Source organism: Staurois parvus, unplaced genomic scaffold (genome assembly GCF_062004578.1).
Source record: "Staurois parvus isolate SC_StPar_1 unplaced genomic scaffold, SC_StPar_1.0 ptg000276l, whole genome shotgun sequence".
Classification (NCBI taxonomy): Eukaryota; Metazoa; Chordata; class Amphibia; order Anura; family Ranidae; genus Staurois; species Staurois parvus.
In genome coordinates, this window is record NW_028318072.1 from 1,275,367 (window position 1) to 1,297,818 (window position 22,452).

The 22,452-nt window shown below is 46.4% G+C and overlaps 1 protein-coding gene across 2 annotated transcripts in view; it reads left to right on the forward strand.

The window, feature by feature from the left end:
* LOC149458768 (DNA-directed DNA/RNA polymerase mu-like) overlaps positions 1–22,452 on the forward strand; it is a 175,457-nt gene that overhangs the window by 10,830 nt on the left and 142,175 nt on the right. For both annotated transcript variants that reach the window (XM_089681693.1, XM_089681694.1), the window contains exons 3-4: positions 1,021–1,213; positions 3,870–3,974. In XM_089681693.1, coding sequence (XP_089537819.1) covers positions 1,021–1,213; positions 3,870–3,974 — 298 coding nt within the window. The remainder of the gene's footprint in view (positions 1–1,020; positions 1,214–3,869; positions 3,975–22,452) is intronic.

The window sequence follows — 22,452 nt, forward strand, 5'->3', positions numbered from 1 at the left end:
GAATGCTGCCTTCATTGTGTTCTTTTCTTTTGCTGCTTTACAGGTCTTCGGTTCAGGACACCCCAACGTTAAAAAGTTTGATCCTTTTTGGATTACATAGTGTTTACCAATGCTTGGTCCTGGTTGCCTAGCAAGGACAAGATTTAGTACACATGCGCAGATAGCTGCTGGTCTCTTTAGTCAGCTGTTGGGCTGCTTGCACGCATACACCTACACTGGACCTGTATGTGAATTATTTTGCATGGCTTCATACAGTTCTTGCATTTTAACGGGGTAGCGGAATATGTCATCTCTATTCAGGTCACTCAGATGTGCTGAAACCAAAGGGTTATTTAAATCTGTTTCTAACTTAATAGTTCTGCTGTGCATATATGTAAATATATTGTAGATATTGTGTTTGCAATAGTTTTCTACTCTGTCTACACCATTTTGACAGATTTATGAAATCGTGATACCAGGGGCACTGGGAGGACTCTGTTTCTGTTGGTGCATTAATGTTTTTTTAAATGTTTGCACTGTTTGTTTATCACATGACTTATGATGGGTCCCTGCATGGCCCCAACGTGTTATCTATGTGATCATACAACAAAAGAAGCTGTTCACTCGATGACAAGCTTGTGGAAGTTCTGATGACATAACAGTGTCTTATCCATGTTATATACTGTGACCAGTCAGGAGGTCTGTTCAATTCGAGTATGGTGCTGACTAACACTTACAGCACGATTTTCATCGATGACTGTTCTTACAGGCAGACACCATTAGGTTACCAGATACAGTATGTTAGCTATTATGTATTATAATAAAATAAATATAATATTAGATTGCTATTTTGTGTTATTGCAATCTTTAAATGGATTATGTATCTTCCAGTTTGTTAAGCAAGGATAAAGGCAGATTGCTTTCTTCTTCTTCTTTTTTTTTTTTTTTTAATTCACGGGTATATCTCTTTTTATTTATTTATGAAATGTTGTAGTGTCTGAGTTTTGTTGAACGGTGTAACGTAGCTGGTTGGTTTTGCAGTGGTGCAGTGACACATGTAGTGTCAGAGCAGAATTCGCTTACTGATGTCCTCAGCTGGATAGAGAAGAAGACTGGAAGACAGGTGCAGTGTGCAGGAGGACAGACATCTCCACATTTCCTGGACATCAGTTGGTTCACAGAGAGCATGAGTGCAGGAGAGCCTCTGTCAGTGGAAGCCAGGCATTACTTACAGGTAATTACAGCATTGTTTTCTAGAAAGCGGAACTAAACTCTCCCAATCAGTATTAACTATTTTAATCCTTATGCTGCTAGCATTATTAAGCAGATAGGGAGGTATGTTATATTTTTGAGTTTTAAACTTTTTTACATGTCTTCAATTGTTTCCTGGCCTAGGTCAAAATTATGTCATACATCCCATGAGTCTTCATGGAGATTATTTTTCTTTCATCTGGAGGAGGGGAAGAGGGGCTTTCTCAGCTAAACATACACTTTTTCCTCCATGCCTGAGCTAAGGGTAGATGGTTTCCCGGACGTAAACACTACATGAATCATCTGCCCTGGTTGCAGCTAGAAATGCTAGGATGGTATTTTTCAAAGTGACTTCTCAACAAAATAAAGCATGGAGACATGGATTGTGAGTTTGCTTTGAGCTTTAAAAATGAATTAAATAGTGTTTTCAGTTTGTGGTGCTCAGAGTTAAGTTCCGCTTTAAAAGATTACTTCCCTGCAAAATTAAATGTCTGCGAAACTTCCATGTTTTTACTACTCCCTTATGCTGTGGTTGCGATGCTTCGCTTTGTGGCAAAAATCATCCCCCTGTACATTGGGGCAGGCAGCACCCTCACCACATGCTACACATTCAAGTGAATGGGACCTGCCGCGACTATGAGCTAAACTTTAGGCTTGTGGTTGTGGCAGAGTATTCCCATTCAAACCGTCCTATTGGGCTGTCAAATAAAAAAAAAAACAGACATTCAGGAGTCTTTGGAATTATTGTCAGCTGCTCATGCACTGCTCTGTGAAAGGCGATCCACCACAGATCACTTTTCACAGAGTGACGCATGTGTAAACAAGCCTTTGGCCTGTTTGATGTTCTCCTATATTGCTTATCTTTGCTTGTCCTTTAATAGCTTCTGGGGCACAGCAGAGTTTGGAAGCTTGTTCTCAGCTCCAAAACAGTGCACTTCTGTTTTTAAAAAAGAGGCACATGCTCAGTACTTGCTCTCCCAGCAATACTGAACCACTGGAGAGTGCGCTCTGCACATGTGCCAAGGATAGAGCAGTAAAGATATTTGAGCTTAACAGTAATGCCCAGAGATGAAAGGAACTGTTGTCTTTAACCACTTCAGTACTGGACACTTTCAGCCCCTTCCTGCCCAGGCCAATTTTCAGCTTTCAGCTGTCACACTTTGATAATTACCAAGTCGTGCAGCGCTGTATCCAAAATAAATGTTTATAAATTAAAAAATGTTGTAAATTTTGAAAAAAGTGTATATTATTTAGTCTGTGTGAAAGTTGGTCCACAAACTATGGTATATGTATTTGAAAATCGATCAGTCTAGATATGCGAACTGCTCATTTCTTGAGGCCTGAAAAAAGACAGTACAAGCAACCCCCAAAATGACCCGTTTTGGAAAAAGGAAAAAAAAAATTTTTTTTTAATTTTTAACTTTTTTTTTCTATTATTATTATTATTTTTTTTTTTTTTTTGTGATCTGAGCCTAAGAGCCAGATAAAGGGTTGCTGGGAGGGTGTGGAAATGGGTTAAATCAGGGGTGTGCAACCTTTTGAAGCACACAGGCCACTTAAGTGATTGGGTAACCAGTTGTGGGCCAGAATGAAATGATTGGGCACGGTTCACCAGTTGGAATATGCACATTTTTTATTAACCAGATCACCATTAATCCCAATCTCGCGCTAAGGTGTGACCAGCCAACAATGCTCTGAACCAATGCTGTAGCCTTCACTATATCAGAGTCTTTGCAGCCATCCCTTGAATTGCCAAGGTCTGAGGTCACGAGCCACATCGGACGGCTAATGTGCCCTACAGGCCACGATGGATTAAATTAAAACTGTAATGGTTTCCAGTTGAAACAGCAAATAAACACCTTCCTTTTTAAGAAAGGCAGTTTGGTAATTGATGTCCAAGTGATGTGTTATTTCTAGACATCCAAAATGACCAGGGCTGGGAAAGTGACTATTGTTTTGAATACATGTAAGTATATATGTAGTTTGAATAAAACCCCAAACTGATGAAGTTAATTATGCTTAAAAGATAATTTCAGCTTCTGAAAAAAATCTGCAGATCACGGGTGCAGTCTCAGGCTCCTGCAGACCCTGCAGAGCTGTCTGCCTGTTCCCCATACTGACAGGCAGTTACTTGAGAGCAGGAAGCTCAGTGGACTACAAGAGTGCTCACTATCGTGCTTACAGTTGTTTGAAAACTACTATCCGTCAGCCACAATGACCGATGGTACTTGTAGGCGTTCATTCGCAGAAAATAGTGTTGTCGGAGCCCTGCACGGCCTTGTTATTTTCAAATTGTGACCGGGGGCATGGGGAGAAGATCCCCCTCCTGCTGTCACAGGGGGGAAGGGATCAGGGGAAAGGCTGCAGCTAAAGAACCATGTTAAAATGGGTAGAACATGCAACATGTTCCAAAAGGTGAACTTATCCTTTAAACAAGTGCTCTGTCTTACTGGTGGAGTAAAACCAAAACCCATCTCATTTGTCAAGTGCACTTGAGAGCCGAGGAAGTACAATAAATGTGTTGAATGAATTAAAGAAACCATCATTGAAACTTGTACACTTAAAAACGGCAGTGTTTTAAAATGATCTTTTTGTATTACCAGTATTAAACACACATCTGTTTGTTAATCTTCTCCCAGGGTGAAAGAACTCCTTCCTCCACTGAAAAAGCTGATCATTTAGCTGTACTGCCTTATGCTTGTCAACGGCGAACACCCTTGATCCATCATAATTCAAAAGTCACAGTACGTATTATTAATGCCCTCAAGAAAAACTATTATCTGTACCAACCTGCCTTTGGTCAATGATCTGGGAACCCCTATTTATCACCTACTTGTAATGCAGAAGTATTCCCAGACACACACCATTGTCTCCTTGCTGTCCCTCACATGGGATTCAAAGGAGTATTGACTATTCTCTTAGCAGTTGAATCTTAGTAAATAAGGCAAATGTGTGTCACTCTGAATGCATGATCATGTTTGAGGGACATAAAAAAAAACAAAAAACAGGACTGTTGCCATCAAATGGTTGGTACATGATTGGAACATACACTATATTGCCAAAAGTATTGGGACACCCCTCCAAATCATTGGATTCAGGTGTTCTAATCACCTCCATGGCCACAAGTGTATAAAATCAAGCAACTAGGCATGCAGACTGCTTCTACAAACATTTGTGAAAGAATGGGTCACTTTCAACAGCTCAGTAAATTCATGTTACAGTGATAGGTTGCCACCTGTGCAATAAGTCCATCCGTGAAATTTCCTTTCTACTGTCAACTGTTAGTTATAACAAAGTGGAAGAAACTGGGAACAACAGCAGATCAGTCACAAAGTGGTAGGCCATGTAAAATGACAGAGTTGGGTCAGCGCATGCTGAAGCACACAGTGCGCAGAAGTCGACAAACTGCAGAGTCAATAGCTAAAGACCTCCAAACTTCATGTGGCCTACAGATAGCACAACAGTGCATAGAGAGCTTCATGGAATGAGTTTTCATGGCCGAGCAGCTGCGTCCAAGCCTTACATCACCAAATGCAATGCAAAGCATTGGATGCAGTGGTGTAAAGCACACCGCCACTGGATTCTAGAGCAGTAGAGACATGTTCTCTGGAGTGACAAATAACGCTTCTCTGTCTGGCAATCCGATGGACGTGTCTTGGTTTGGCGGTTGCCAGAAGAACGGTACTTGCCTGACTGCATTGTGCCAAGTGTAAATTTTGGTGGAGGGGGGATTATGGTGTTGGGTTGTTTTTCAGGGGTTGGGCTTGACCCCTTCGTTCCAGTAAAGGGAACTCTTAAGGCGTCAGCATACCAAGACATTTTGATCGATTTCATGCCCCCAACTTTGTGGCAATAGTTTGGGGATGGTCCCTTTCTATTCCAACATGACTGCACACCAGAGCACAAAGAAAGGTCCATAAAGACATGGATGAGCGAGTTTGGGGTGTAGGAACTTGACTGGCCTGCACAGAGTCCTGACCTCAACCCAGTAGAACACCTTGGGGGTGAATTAGAGCGGAGACTGCGAGCCAGGCATTCTTGTCTGATATCCATGCCTCCTCAGTAAGCACTCCCTCAGTACAGTCCCCTCTCAGTACACATTCACAATACAGATTTCCCAGTACAAAAAAGCTAAGTAGAGCCCCCCTCAGTTTAAACCTCCACAGTACAGATCCAGCCTGGGCAGTCCACTTCAGTACAGACCTTTCAATTGACATACCCCGTACAGACCCCACACTAAAGACTTCACTACAGACCCACCCAGTAAAGACAACCCTCAGTAAACGCACATTCATTATACTGATGATGCTCTGGTCAAAAAGGTCCTGCTGTCGGCCCTCCGTAAAGGGGTATACCTTCTTCCCCGTTTTACAGTCTAGACGGCACACAGACGGGACAGCAGTGCAGAGTTCCAACTCTTCCAGCCCACTAGAAGGATGGACCTCACTATGCAGATGATGCTCTGGTGAAAAAGGTCCTGCTGTCGGCCCTCCGTAAAGGGGTATACCTTCTTCCCCGTTTTACAGTCGAGATAGTGCACACAGACGGGACAGCAGTAGAGAGTTCCAACTCCTTCAGCCCACTAGAAGAATCGGCCTCCAACGGTGATTGACCTATGTAAGGAACCAGCCGTGAAGGATGACACGTCTAGGGGATGAGGGAACAGTATAAAAGCTCCGTAAAACTTTCACATCAAAGATATTAAATGCTTAATAATTTGCCAACACAGTGCTCTTCAAAGTATGGTAGTGTGCTTCAATGCAGTTAACTATGGACACACCCCTGTGCAGACATTCTAAGGATAGACACTCCCAGTAGAGAATGATCCTGTGCAGGACTCCCAGTACAGACACCTCCACTTGCACAGACCCCCAGTAAAAAAAAACCCCTCATAGCAGACATCCCAGTACAGATGCCCCAAAGTATAGACTCCCCTCAGTAAACACATTCCAGTGCAGACCCCCCTCGGTAAGGACTAGAAATTCTGAATGAACTCTGTGCCCACTGCTCTGCACCCTTTCTAAAAAACTTTCAACAGGGATTTTTAGTTCACATGTATATCAATACATGTTTAACCACTTGCCTACCGGGCACTTATACCCCCTTCCTTACCAGGCCAATTTTCAGCTTTCAGCGCTGCCGCACTTTGATTGACAATTGCGCGGTCATGCAACATTGTACCCATATGAAATTTTGATCATTTTTTTCTCACAAATAGAGCTTTCTTTTGGTGGTATTTAATCGCCACTGGGCGCTTTACTTTTTGCGCTATAAATTAAAAAAAGTGCAAAAAATTTGAAAAATTTTATAAAGAAACAAACTTTTTTTTTTTTTCAAACAGGTATTTTTTCTCCTTCACTGATTTGCGTTGATGAGGCGGCACTGATGGGCACTGATAGGCGGCACTGATGGGCACTGATAGGCAGCACTAAAGGGCACTGATAGGCAGTACTAATGAGGTGGCACGGATAGGCGGCACTGATAGACAGCACTAATTAGGGGTCACGGATAGGCGGCACTGATATGCAGCACTGATAGGCGGCACTGATATGCAGCACTGATAGGCGGCACTGATAGGTGACACTGATGATGGGTACTGATAGACGGCACTGACTGGCATCACTTCTGGGCACTGACTGGCGGCACTGACTGGCACAACCCCTGGGCACTGACTGGTGGCACTGACTGGCAGCACTGGTGGGCACAGGTGGGTGGCACTGGTGGGCACAGGTGGGTGGGCACAGGTGGGTGGCACTGCTGGGCACATGTAGGTGGCACTTCTGGGCACAGGTAGGTGGCACTGCAGAGTGGCACAGGTGGGGGCACTGCTGGGCACAGGTGGGGGCACTGCTGGGAATGGGTGGGCGGGGCTAGTGGGCGCACTGCTGATCGGAACTTGCGGGGGTCACTGCTGGGCACCGATCATCAGGGCACTGATCATCAGTGCCCTGATGATCGGTGCCGATCCCCGCTCTGACAACTGCCGGTTCTCGGCAGTACTTTCCTCACGATCTGACAGCATGAGGAAAGTGCAGCCGAGAACCGGCACTTGCATTTTCCTGTGATCAGCGTGTCATTGGACACCGCTGATCACGTGGTAAAAGGCCGGTGGGATCGGCCTTTCACCACATCACGTGATCAGCTGTGTCCGTAGGACACAGCGATCACGGAGATCGCCAGGTGCGCGCCCCCTGGGGCGCGCAGGAGAGCGCGTTCTGGGAGGACGTCATATGACGTCCACTCAGAACTGGCCGGCCGCGGTGAAACCGTCTTTCGGCTATGCGCGGTCGGCAAGTGGTTAACCTGGCCAACTGCGTCAAAGTAATCCCTCTCTGGCCAGGCCCTACTCTACTCTGAAAAATAATAATGCTCTAGTGGATATAGGGCAGATAGGCACAAGCTGTAGAAGAGCTACAGGTGCACTTCTGGCTACTGACCTAGACTATGCAAAAAAGGCCCACCTTGTATAGATTCTTCCCAATCACAGAACTCCTCCATTAGTATAGACCCCTAGTAACGACCACTACAAATACCCCTCAGTACTGATACCCCAGTAACCCCCCCCCCAAAGTATAGACACTCCTCAGTAAAGACATCCTTGCACAGACCCTCCTCAGTAAGCACTCCCTCAGTACAGTCCCCTCTCAGTACACATCCACAATACAGATTTCCCAGTACAAAAAAGCCAAGTAGAGCCCCCCTCAGTTTAAACCTCCACAGTACAGATCCACCCTGGGCAGTCCACTTCAGTACAGACCTTTCAATTGACATACCCCGTACAGACCCCACACTAAAGACTTCACTAAAGACCCACCCAGTAAAGACAACCCTCAGTAAACGCACATTCATTATACTGATGATGCTCTGGTCAAAAAGGTCCTGCTGTCGGCCCTCCGTAAAGGGGTATACCTTCTTCCCCAGTCGAGACAGCGCACACAGTCGAGACAGCGCACACAGACGGGACAGCAGTGCAGAGTTCCAACTCTTCCAGCCCACTAGAAGGATGGACCTCACTATGCAGATGATGCTCTGGTGAAAAAGGTCCTGCTGTCTGTCCTCCGTAAAGGGGTATACCTTCTTCCCCGTTTTACAGTCGAGATAGTGCACACAGACGGGACAGCAGTAGAGAGTTCCAACTCCTTCAGCCCACTAGAAGAATCGGCCTCCAACGGTGATTGACCTATGTGAGGAACCAGCCGTGAAGGATGACACGTCTAGGGGGTGAGGGAACAGTATAAAAGCTCCGTAAAACTTTCACATCAAAGATATTAAATGCTTAATAATTTGCCAACACAGTGCTCTTCAAAGTATGGTAGTGTGCTTCAATGCAGTTAACTATGGACACACCCCTGTGCAGACATTCTAAGGATAGACACTCCCAGTAGAGAATGATCCTGTGCAGGACTCCCAGTACAGACACCTCCATTTGCACAGACCCCCAGTAAAAAAAACATTCATTATACTGATGATGCTCTGGTCAAAAAGTTCCTGCTGTCGGCCCTCCGTAAAGGGTATACCTTCTTCCCCAGTCGAGACAGCGCACACAGACGGGACAGCAGTGCAGAGTTCCAACTCTTCCAGCCCACTAGAAGGATGGACCTCACTATGCAGATGATGCTCTGGTGAAAAAGGTCCTGCTGTCTGTCCTCCGTAAAGGGGTATACCTTCTTCCCCGTTTTACAGTCGAGATAGTGCACACAGACGGGACAGCAGTAGAGAGTTCCAACTCCTTCAGCCCACTAGAAGAATCGACCTCCAACGGTGATTGACCTATGTGAGGAACCAGCCGTGAAGGATGACACGTCTAGGGGGTGAGGGAACAGTATAAAAGCTCCGTAAAACTTTCACATCAAAGATATTAAATGCTTAATAATTTGCCAACACAGTGCTCTTCAAAGTATGGTAGTGTGCTTCAATGCAGTTAACTATGGACACCCCCTGTGCAGACATTCTAAGGATAGACACTCCCAGTAGAGAATGATCCTGTGCAGGACTCCCAGTACAGACACCTCCACTTGCACAGACCCCCAGTAAAAAAAACCCCTCATAGCAGACATCCCAGTACAGATGCCCCAAAGTATAGACTCCCCTCAGTAAACACATTCCAGTGCAGACCCCCCTCGGTAAGGACTAGAAATTCTGAATGAACCCTGTGCCCACTGCTCTGCACCCTTTCTAAAAAACTTTCAACAGGGATTTTTAGTTCACATGTATATCAATACATGTTTAAGCTGGCCAACTGCGTCAAAGTAATCCCTCTCTGGCCAGGCCCTACTCTACTCTGAAAAATAATAATGCTCTAGTGGATATAGGGCAGATAGGCACAAGCTGTAGAAGAGCTACAGGTGCACTTCTGGCTACTGACCTAGACTATGCAAAAAAGGCCCACCTTGTATAGATTCTTCCCAATCACAGAACTCCTCCATTAGTATAGACCCCTAGTAACGACCACTACAAATACCCCTCAGTACTGATACCCCAGTAACCCCCCCCCCCAAAGTATAGACACTCCTCAGTAAAGACATCCTTGCACAGACCCTCCTCAGTAAGCACTCCCTCAGTACAGTCCCCTCTCAGTACACATCCACAATACAGATTTCCCAGTACAAAAAAGCCAAGTAGAGCCCCCCTCAGTTTAAACCTCCACAGTACAGATCCACCCTGGGCAGTCCACTTCAGTACAGACCTTTCAATTGACATACCCCGTACAGACCCCACACTAAAGACTTCACTACAGACCCACCCAGTAAAGACAACCCTCAGTAAACGCACATTCATTATACTGATGATGCTCTGGTCAAAAAGGTCCTGCTGTCGGCCCTCCGTAAAGGGTATACCTTCTTCCCCAGTCGAGACAGCGCACACAGTCGAGACAGCGCACACAGACGGGACAGCAGTGCAGAGTTCCAACTCTTCCAGCCCACTAGAAGGATGGACCTCACTATGCAGATGATGCTCTGGTGAAAAAGGTCCTGCTGTCTGTCCTCCGTAAAGGGGTATACCTTCTTCCCCGTTTTACAGTCGAGATAGTGCACACAGACGGGACAGCAGTAGAGAGTTCCAACTCCTTCAGCCCACTAGAAGAATCGGCCTCCAACGGTGATTGACCTATGTGAGGAACCAGCCGTGAAGGATGACACGTCTAGGGGGTGAGGGAACAGTATAAAAGCTCCGTAAAACTTTCACATCAAAGATATTAAATGCTTAATAATTTGCCAACACAGTGCTCTTCAAAGTATGGTAGTGTGCTTCAATGCAGTTAACTATGGACACACCCCTGTGCAGACATTCTAAGGATAGACACTCCCAGTAGAGAATGATCCTGTGCAGGACTCCCAGTACAGACACCTCCACTTGCACAGACCCCCAGTAAAAAAAACATTCATTATACTGATGATGCTCTGGTCAAAAAGGTCCTGCTGTCGGCCCTCCGTAAAGGGTATACCTTCTTCCCCAGTCGAGACAGCGCACACAGTCGAGACAGCGCACACAGACGGGACAGCAGTGCAGAGTTCCAACTCTTCCAGCCCACTAGAAGGATGGACCTCACTATGCAGATGATGCTCTGGTGAAAAAGGTCCTGCTGTCTGTCCTCCGTAAAGGGGTATACCTTCTTCCCCGTTTTACAGTCGAGATAGTGCACACAGACGGGACAGCAGTAGAGAGTTCCAACTCCTTCAGCCCACTAGAAGAATCGGCCTCCAACGGTGATTGACCTATGTGAGGAACCAGCCGTGAAGGATGACACGTCTAGGGGGTGAGGGAACAGTATAAAAGCTCTGTAAAACTTTCACATCAAAGATATTAAATGCTTAATAATTTGCCAACACAGTGCTCTTCAAAGTATGGTAGTGTGCTTCAATGCAGTTAACTATGGACACACCCCTGTGCAGACATTCTAAGGATAGACACTCCCAGTAGAGAATGATCCTGTGCGGGACTCCCAGTACAGACACCTCCACTTGCACAGACCCTCAGTAAAAAAAAACCCTCATAGCAGACATCGCAGTACAGATGCCCCAAAGTATAGACTCCCCTCAGTAAACACATTCCAGTGCAGACCCCCCTCGGTAAGGACTAGAAATTCTGAATGAACCCTGTGCCCACTGCTCTGCACCCTTTCTAAAAAACTTTCAACAGGGATTTTTAGTTAACATGTATATCAATACATGTTTAAGCTGGCCAACTGCGTCAAAGTAATCCCTCTCTGGCCAGGCCCTACTCTACTCTGAAAAATAATAATGCTGTAGTGGATATAGGGCAGATAGGCACAAGCTGTAGAAGAGCTACAGGTGCACTTCTGGCTACTGACCTAGACTATGCAAAAAAGGCCCACCTTGTATAGATTCTTCCCAATCACAGAACTCCTCCATTAGTATAGACCCCTAGTAACCACCACTACAAATACCTCTCAGTACTGATACCCCAGTAACCCCCCCCCCCAAAGTTTAGACACTCCTCAGTAAAGACATCCTTGCACAGACCCTCCTCAGTAAGCACTCCCTCAGTACAGTCCCCTCTCAGTACACATCCACAATACAGATTTCCCAGTATAAAAAAGCCAAGTAGAGCCCCCCTCAGTTTAAACCTCCACAGTACAGATCCACCCTGGGCAGTCCACTTCAGTACAGACCTTTCAATTGACATACCCCGTACAGACTCCACACTAAAGACTTCACTACAGACCCACCCAGTAAAGACAACCCTCAGTAAACGCACATTCATTATACTGATGATGCTCTGGTCAAAAAGGTCCTGCTGTCGGCCCTCCGTAAAGGGGTATACCTTCTTCCCCGTTTTACAGTCGAGACAGCGCACACAGACGGGACAGCAGTGCAGAGTTCCAACTCTTCCAGCCCACTAGAAGGATGGACCTCACTATGCAGATGATGCTCTGGTGAAAAAGGTCCTGCTGTCTGTCCTCCGTAAAGGGGTATACCTTCCCCGTTTTACAGTCGAGATAGTGCACACAGACGGGACAGCAGTAGAGAGTTCCAACTCCTTCAGCCCACTAGAAGAATCGGCCTCCAACGGTGATTGACCTATGTGAGGAACCAGCCGTGAAGGATGACACGTCTAGGGGGTGAGGGAACAGTATAAAAGCTCCGTAAAACTTTCACATCAAAGATATTAAATGCTTAATAATTTGCCAACACAGTGCTCTTCAAAGTATGGTAGTGTGCTTCAATGCAGTTAACTATGGACACACCCCTGTGCAGACATTCTAAGGATAGACACTCCCAGTAGAGAATGATCCTGTGCGGGACTCCCAGTACAGACACCTCCACTTGCACAGACCCCCAGTAAAAAAAACCCCTCATAGCAGACATCCCAGTACAGATGCCCCAAAGTATAGACTCCCCTCAGTAAACACATTCCAGTGCAGACCCCCCTCGGTAAGGACTAGAAATTCTGAATGAACCCTGTGCCCACTGCTCTGCACCCTTTCTAAAAAACTTTCAACAGGGATTTTTAGTTCACATGTATATCAATACATGTTTAAGCTGGCCAACTGCGTCAAAGTAATCCCTCTCTGGCCAGGCCCTACTCTACTCTGAAAAATAATAATGCTCTAGTGGATATAGGGCAGATAGGCACAAGCTGTAGAAGAGCTACAGGTGCACTTCTGGCTACTGACCTAGACTATGCAAAAAAGGCCCACCTTGTATAGATTCTTCCCAATCACAGAACTCCTCCATTAGTTTAGACCCCTAGTAACCACCACTACAAATACCCCTCAGTACTGATACCCCAGTAACCCCCTTCCCCCCCAAAGTATAGACACTCCTCAGTAAAGACATCCTTGCACAGACCCTCCTCAGTAAGCACTCCCTCAGTACAGTCCCCTCTCAGTACACATCCACAATACAGATTTCCCAGTACAAAAAAGCCAAGTAGAGCCCCCCTCAGTTTAAACCTCCACAGTACAGATCCACCCTGGGCAGTCCACTTCAGTACAGACCTTTCAATTGACATACCCCGTACAGACCCCACACTAAAGACTTCACTACAGACCCACCCAGTAAAGACAACCCTCAGTAAACGCACATTCATTATACTGATGATGCTCTGGTCAAAAAGGTCCTGCTGTCGGCCCTCCGTAAAGGGTATACCTTCTTCCCCAGTCGAGACAGCGCACACAGTCGAGACAGCGCACACAGACGGGACAGCAGTGCAGAGTTCCAACTCTTCCAGCCCATTAGAAGGATGGACCTCACTATGCAGATGATGCTCTGGTGAAAAAGGTCCTGCTGTCTGTCCTCCGTAAAGGGGTATACCTTCTTCCCCGTTTTACAGTCGAGATAGTGCACACAGACGGGACAGCAGTAGAGAGTTCCAACTCCTTCAGCCCACTAGAAGAATCGGCCTCCAACGGTGATTGACCTATGTGAGGAACCAGCCGTGAAGGATGACACGTCTAGGGGGTGAGGGAACAGTATAAAAGCTCCGTAAAACTTTCACATCAAAGATATTAAATGCTTAATAATTTGCCAACACAGTGCTCTTCAAAGTATGGTAGTGTGCTTCAATGCAGTTAACTATGGACACACCCCTGTGCAGACATTCTAAGGATAGACACTCCCAGTAGAGAATGATCCTGTGCAGGACTCCCAGTACAGACACCTCCACTTGCACAGACCCCCAGTAAAAAAAACATTCATTATACTGATGATGCTCTGGTCAAAAAGGTCCTGCTGTCGGCCCTCCGTAAAGGGTATACCTTCTTCCCCAGTCGAGACAGCGCACACAGTCGAGACAGCGCACACAGACGGGACAGCAGTGCAGAGTTCCAACTCTTCCAGCCCACTAGAAGGATGGACCTCACTATGCAGATGATGCTCTGGTGAAAAAGGTCCTGCTGTCTGTCCTCCGTAAAGGGGTATACCTTCTTCCCCGTTTTACAGTCGAGATAGTGCACACAGACGGGACAGCAGTAGAGAGTTCCAACTCCTTCAGCCCACTAGAAGAATCGGCCTCCAACGGTGATTGACCTATGTGAAGAACCAGCCGTGAAGGATGACACGTCTAGTGGGTGAGGGAACAGTATAAAAGCTCCGTAAAACTTTCACATCAAAGATATTAAATGCTTAATAATTTGCCAACACAGTGCTCTTCAAAGTATGGTAGTGTGCTTCAATGCAGTTAACTATGGACACACCCCTGTGCAGACATTCTAAGGATAGACACTCCCAGTAGAGAATGATCCTGTGCAGGACTCCCAGTACAGACACCTCCACTTGCACAGACCCCCAGTAAAAAAAAACCCTCATAGCAGACATCCCAGTACAGATGCCCCAAAGTATAGACTCCCCTCAGTAAACACATTCCAGTGCAGACCCCCCTCGGTAAGGACTAGAAATTCTGAATGAACCCTGTGCCCACTGCTCTGCACCCTTTCTAAAAAACTTTCAACAGGGATTTTTAGTTCACATGTATATCAATACATGTTTAAGCTGGCCAACTGCGTCAAAGTAATCCCTCTCTGGCCAGGCCCTACTCTACTCTGAAAAATAATAATGCTCTAGTGGATATAGGGCAGATAGGCACAAGCTGTAGAAGAGCTACAGGTGCACTTCTGGCTACTGACCTAGACTATGCAAAAAAGGCCCACCTTGTATAGATTCTTCCCAATCACAGAACTCCTCCATTAGTTTAGACCCCTAGTAACCACCACTACAAATACCCCTCAGTACTGATACCCCAGTAACCCCCTTCCCCCCCAAAGTATAGACACACCTCAGTAAAGACATCCTTGCACAGACCCTCCTCAGTAAGCACTCCCTCAGTACAGTCCCCTCTCAGTACACATCCACAATACAGATTTCCCAGTACAAAAAAGCCAAGTAGAGCCCCCCTCAGTTTAAACCTCCACAGTACAGATCCACCCTGGGCAGTCCACTTCAGTACAGACCTTTCAATTGACATACCCCGTACAGACCCCACACTAAAGACTTCACTACAGACCCACCCAGTAAAGACAACCCTCAGTAAACGCACATTCATTATACTGTTGATGCTCTGGTCAAAAAGGTCCTGCTGTCGGCCCTCCGTAAAGGGTATACCTTCTTCCCCAGTCGAGACAGCGCACACAGTCGAGACAGCGCACACAGACGGGACAGCAGTGCAGAGTTCCAACTCTTCCAGCCCACTAGAAGGATGGACCTCACTATGCAGATGATGCTCTGGTGAAAAAGGTCCTGCTGTCTGTCCTCCGTAAAGGGGTATACCTTCTTCCCCGTTTTACAGTCGAGATAGTGCACACAGACGGGACAGCAGTAGAGAGTTCCAACTCCTTCAGCCCACTAGAAGAATCGGCCTCCAACGGTGATTGACCTATGTGAGGAACCAGCCGTGAAGGATGACACGTCTAGGGGGTGAGGGAACAGTATAAAAGCTCCGTAAAACTTTCACATCAAAGATATTAAATGCTTAATAATTTGCCAACACAGTGCTCTTCAAAGTATGGTAGTGTGCTTCAATGCAGTTAACTATGGACACACCCCTGTGCAGACATTCTAAGGATAGACACTCCCAGTAGAGAATGATCCTGTGCAGGACTCCCAGTACAGACACCTCCACTTGCACAGACCCCCAGTAAAAAAAACATTCATTATACTGATGATGCTCTGGTCAAAAAGGTCCTGCTGTCGGCCCTCCGTAAAGGGTATACCTTCTTCCCCAGTCGAGACAGCGCACACAGTCGAGACAGCGCACACAGACGGGACAGCAGTGCAGAGTTCCAACTCTTCCAGCCCACTAGAAGGATGGACCTCACTATGCAGATGATGCTCTGGTGAAAAAGGTCCTGCTGTCTGTCCTCCGTAAAGGGGTATACCTTCTTCCCCGTTTTACAGTCGAGATAGTGCACACAGACGGGACAGCAGTAGAGAGTTCCAACTCCTTCAGCCCACTAGAAGAATCGGCCTCCAACGGTGATTGACCTATGTGAGGAACCAGCCGTGAAGGATGACACGTCTAGGGGGTGAGGGAACAGTATAAAAGCTCCGTAAAACTTTCACATCAAAGATATTAAATGCTTAATAATTTGCCAACACAGTGCTCTTCAAAGTATGGTAGTGTGCTTCAATGCAGTTAACTATGGACACACCCCTGTGCAGACATTCTAAGGATAGACACTCCCAGTAGAGAATGATCCTGTGCAGGACTCCCAGTACAGACACCTCCACTTGCACAGACCCCCAGTAAAAAAAACATTCATTATACTGATGATGCTCTGGTCAAAAAGGTCCTGCTGTCGGCCCTCCGTAAAGGGTATACCTTCTTCCCCAGTCGAGACAGCGCACACAGTCGAGACAGCGCACACAGACGGGACAGCAGTGCAGAGTTCCAACTCTTCCAGCCCACTAGAAGGATGGACCTCACTATGCAGATGATGCTCTGGTGAAAAAGGTCCTGCTGTCTGTCCTCCGTAAAGGGGTATACCTTCTTCCCCGTTTTACAGTCGAGATAGTGCACACAGACGGGACAGCAGTAGAGAGTTCCAACTCCTTCAGCCCACTAGAAGAATCGGCCTCCAACGGTGATTGACCTATGTGAGGAACCAGCCGTGAAGGATGACACGTCTAGGGGGTGAGGGAACAGTATAAAAGCTCCGTAAAACTTTCACATCAAAGATATTAAATGCTTAATAATTTGCCAACACAGTGCTCTTCAAAGTATGGTAGTGTGCTTCAATGCAGTTAACTATGGACACACCCCTGTGCAGACATTCTAAGGATAGACACTCCCAGTAGAGAATGATCCTGTGCAGGACTCCCAGTACAGACACCTCCACTTGCACAGACCCCCAGTAAAAAAAAACCCTCATAGCAGACATCCCAGTACAGATGCCCCAAAGTATAGACTCCCCTCAGTAAACACATTCCAGTGCAGACCCCCCTCGGTAAGGACTAGAAATTCTGAATGAACCCTGTGCCCACTGCTCTGCACCCTTTCTAAAAAACTTTCAACAGGGATTTTTAGTTCACATGTATATCAATACATGTTTAAGCTGGCCAACTGCGTCAAAGTAATCCCTCTCTGGCCAGGCCCTACTCTACTCTGAAAAATAATAATGCTCTAGTGGATATAGGGCAGATAGGCACAAGCTGTAGAAGAGCTACAGGTGCACTTCTGGCTACTGACCTAGACTATGCAAAAAAGGCCCACCTTGTATAGATTCTTCCCAATCACAGAACTCCTCCATTAGTTTAGACCCCTAGTAACCACCACTACAAATACCCCTCAGTACTGATACCCCAGTAACCCCCTTCCCCCCCAAAGTATAGACACACCTCAGTAAAGACATCCTTGCACAGACCCTCCTCAGTAAGCACTCCCTCAGTACAGTCCCCTCTCAGTACACATCCACAATACAGATTTCCCAGTACAAAAAAGCCAAGTAGAGCCCCCCTCAGTTTAAACCTCCACAGTACAGATCCACCCTGGGCAGTCCACTTCAGTACAGACCTTTCAATTGACATACCCCGTACAGACCCCACACTAAAGACTTCACTACAGACCCACCCAGTAAAGACAACCCTCAGTAAACGCACATTCATTATACTGTTGATGCTCTGGTCAAAAAGGTCCTGCTGTCGGCCCTCCGTAAAGGGTATACCTTCTTCCCCAGTCGAGACAGCGCACACAGTCGAGACAGCGCACACAAACGGGACAGCAGTGCAGAGTTCCAACTCTTCCAGCCCACTAGAAGGATGGACCTCACTATGCAGATGATGCTCTGGTGAAAAAGGTCCTGCTGTCTGTCCTCCGTAAAGGGGTATACCTTCTTCCCCGTTTTACAGTCGAGATAGTGCACACAGACGGGACAGCAGTAGAGAGTTCCAACTCCTTCAGCCCACTAGAAGAATCGGCCTCCAACGGTGATTGACCTATGTGAGGAACCAGCCGTGAAGGATGACACGTCTAGGGGGTGAGGGAACAGTATAAAAGCTCCGTAAAACTTTCACATCAAAGATATTAAATGCTTAATAATTTGCCAACACAGTGCTCTTCAAAGTATGGTAGTGTGCTTCAATGCAGTTAACTATGGACACACCCCTGTGCAGACATTCTAAGGATAGACACTCCCAGTAGAGAATGATCCTGTGCAGGACTCCCAGTACAGACACCTCCACTTGCACAGACCCCCAGTAAAAAAAACATTCATTATACTGATGATGCTCTGGTCAAAAAGGTCCTGCTGTCGGCCCTCCGTAAAGGGTATACAGTTGTGTCCAAAATTATTCAACCCCCACTGAAATTGAGTGTTTTGGCCAGTTTGACATTGCTTTTGATCATTCAGTCATCTTGCTTACATTTACATTAAAGAGGCACTTGTAGGTCAGACAAATATAACATAACAGTTATAATGAAATAACCACAAATGTCTTTTCTGTGCTCACAGCATTATCAGTTTTATTCAACCCCCAAGTGACATTCAATCTTAGTACTTAGTACAGCATCCTTTTACAGTTATAACAGCTTTTAAACGTGAAGCATAGCTTGACACAAGTGTCTTGCAGCGATCTACGGGTATCTTCGCCCATTCTTCATGGGCAAAGGCCTCCAGTTCAGTCACATTCTTAGGCTTGCGCACTGCAACTGCTTTCTTTAAGTCCCACCAGAGGTTCTCAATCGGATTTAAGTCTGGTGACTGCGATGGCCACTCCAAAATGTTCCAGCCTTTCCTCTGCAACCATGCTCTAGTGGACTTGGAGGTATGCTTGGGATCATTGTCCTGTTGAAAGGTCCAACGTCTCCCAAGCCTCAGGTGTGTGACGGACTGCATCACGTTTCCATCCAATATCTCCTGGTACTGAAGAGAATTCATGGTACCTTGCACACGCTGAAGCTTCCCTGTACCTGCAGAAGCAAAACAGCCCCAAAGCATGATTGACCCTCCACCATGCTTCACAGTAGGCAAGGTGTTCTTTTCATCATAGGCCTTGTTCTTCCTCCTCCAAACATAGCGTTGATCCATGGGCCCAAACAGTTCTAATTTTGTTTCATCAGTCCACAGAACACTATCCCACAACTTTTGTGGTTTGTCCACATGGCTTTTGGCATACTGCAGTCGACTCTTCTTATTCTTTGGAGACAGCAAGGGGGTACGCCTGGGAGTTCTGGCACGGAGGCCTTCATTACGCAGTGTGCGTCTTATTGTCTGGGCTGAAACTTCTGTACCCACATCTGACAAATCTTTTCTCAGTTCCTCAGCAGTCACACGGGGACTTCTCTCCACTCTACGCTTCAGGTAGCGCACAGCAGTCGAAGTCAGCATCTTCTTTCTGCCACGACCAGGTAGCGTTTCAACAGTGCCCTTTGCCTTGAATTTGCGAATGATGCTTCCTAAGGTGTCTCTTGGTATGTTTAACATCTTTGCAATCTTCTTATAGCCATTGCCCTTCCTGTGAAGAGAAATCACCTCTTCTCTTGTCTTCCTGGACCATTCTCTTGCCTTCACCATGTTTGTAACCACACCAGTAAATGTCTAGAAGGAGCTGAGTATCACAGTCATTTTAAAGCTGCCTAATTGGTGCTTATTATGCTTGATTGCTGCTCGGTGACATCCACAGGTGTTTTCAATACCTGATGGAAAGCACCTGTATGAACCTCTGTTCTTCAGAGTGGTAGTCTTTAAGGGGTTGAATAATTGTGGCAATGAAGAAACCACATAAGAACCATTTACTACTGTATTACATAAACAATTGATGTCATTTTAGTTGCATTTGGGTAGTTACAACGTCCTTGTAGGATTTGATTCTGAATACAATTCCAAATGTACACTATAGTCCCTAAACCCCTTTACAGCATTGGGGGTTGAATAATTTTGGACACAACTGTACCTTCTTCCCCAGTCGAGACAGCGCACACAGTCGAGACAGCGCACACAGACGGGACAGCAGTGCAGAGTTCCAACTCTTCCAGCCCACTAGAAGGATGGACCTCACTATGCAGATGATGCTCTGGTGAAAAAGGTCCTGCTGTCTGTCCTCCGTAAAGGGGTATACCTTCTTCCCCGTTTTACAGTCGAGATAGTGCACACAGACGGGACAGCAGTAGAGAGTTCCAACTCCTTCAGCCCACTAGAAGAATCGGCCTCCAACGGTGATTGACCTATGTGAGGAACCAGCCGTGAAGGATGACACGTCTAGGGGGTGAGGGAACAGTATAAAAGCTCCGTAAAACTTTCACATCAAAGATATTAAATGCTTAATAATTTGCCAACACAGTGCTCTTCAAAGTATGGTAGTGTGCTTCAATGCAGTTAACTATGGACACACCCCTGTGCAGACATTCTAAGGATAGACACTCCCAGTAGAGAATGATCCTGTGCAGGACTCCCAGTACAGACACCTCCACTTGCACAGACCCCCAGTAAAAAAAACATTCATTATACTGATGATGCTCTGGTCAAAAAGGTCCTGCTGTCGGCCCTCCGTAAAGGGTATACCTTCTTCCCCAGTCGAGACAGCGCACACAGTCGAGACAGCGCACACAGACGGGACAGCAGTGCAGAGTTCCAACTCTTCCAGCCCACTAGAAGGATGGACCTCACTATGCAGATGATGCTCTGGTGAAAAAGGTCCTGCTGTCTGTCCTCCGTAAAGGGGTATACCTTCTTCCCCGTTTTACAGTCGAGATAGTGCACACAGACGGGACAGCAGTAGAGAGTTCCAACTCCTTCAGCCCACTAGAAGAATCGGCCTCCAACGGTGATTGACCTATGTGAGGAACCAGCCGTGAAGGATGACACGTCTAGGGGGTGAGGGAACAGTATAAAAGCTCCATAAAACTTTCACATCAAAGATATTAAATGCTTAATAATTTGCCAACACAGTGCTCTTCAAAGTATGGTAGTGTGCTTCAATGCAGTTAACTATGGACACACCCCTGTGCAGACATTCTAAGGATAGACACTCCCAGTAGAGAATGATCCTGTGCAGGACTCCCAGTACAGACACCTCCACTTGCACAGACCCCCAGTAAAAAAAACATTCATTATACTGATGATGCTCTGGTCAAAAAGGTCCTGCTGTCGGCCCTCCGTAAAGGGTATACCTTCTTCCCCAGTCGAGACAGCGCACACAGTCGAGACAGCGCACACAGACGGGACAGCAGTGCAGAGTTCCAACTCTTCCAGCCCACTAGAAGGATGGACCTCACTATGCAGATGATGCTCTGGTGAAAAAGGTCCTGCTGTCTGTCCTCCGTAAAGGGGTATACCTTCTTCCCCGTTTTACAGTCGAGATAGTGCACACAGACGGGACAGCAGTAGAGAGTTCCAACTCCTTCAGCCCACTAGAAGAATCGGCCTCCAACGGTGATTGACCTATGTGAGGAACCAGCCGTGAAGGATGACACGTCTAGGGGGTGAGGGAACAGTATAAAAGCTCCGTAAAACTTTCACATCAAAGATATTAAATGCTTAATAATTTGCCAACACAGTGCTCTTCAAAGTATGGTAGTGTGCTTCAATGCAGTTAACTATGGACACACCCCTGTGCAGACATTCTAAGGATAGACACTCCCAGTAGAGAATGATCCTGTGCAGGACTCCCAGTACAGACACCTCCACTTGCACAGACCCCCAGTAAAAAAAAACCCTCATAGCAGACATCCCAGTACAGATGCCCCAAAGTATAGACTCCCCTCAGTAAACACATTCCAGTGCAGACCCCCCTCGGTAAGGACTAGAAATTCTGAATGAACCCTGTGCCCACTGCTCTGCACCCTTTCTAAAAAACTTTCAACAGGGATTTTTAGTTCACATGTATATCAATACATGTTTAAGCTGGCCAACTGCGTCAAAGTAATCCCTCTCTGGCCAGGCCCTACTCTACTCTGAAAAATAATAATGCTCTAGTGGATATAGGGCAGATAGGCACAAGCTGTAGAAGAGCTACAGGTGCACTTCTGGCTACTGACCTAGACTATGCAAAAAAGGCCCACCTTGTATAGATTCTTCCCAATCACAGAACTCCTCCATTAGTTTAGACCCCTAGTAACCACCACTACAAATACCCCTCAGTACTGATACCCCAGTAACCCCCTTCCCCCCCAAAGTATAGACACACCTCAGTAAAGACATCCTTGCACAGACCCTCCTCAGTAAGCACTCCCTCAGTACAGTCCCCTCTCAGTACACATCCACAATACAAATTTCCCAGTACAAAAAAGCCAAGTAGAGCCCCCCTCAGTTTAAACCTCCACAGTACA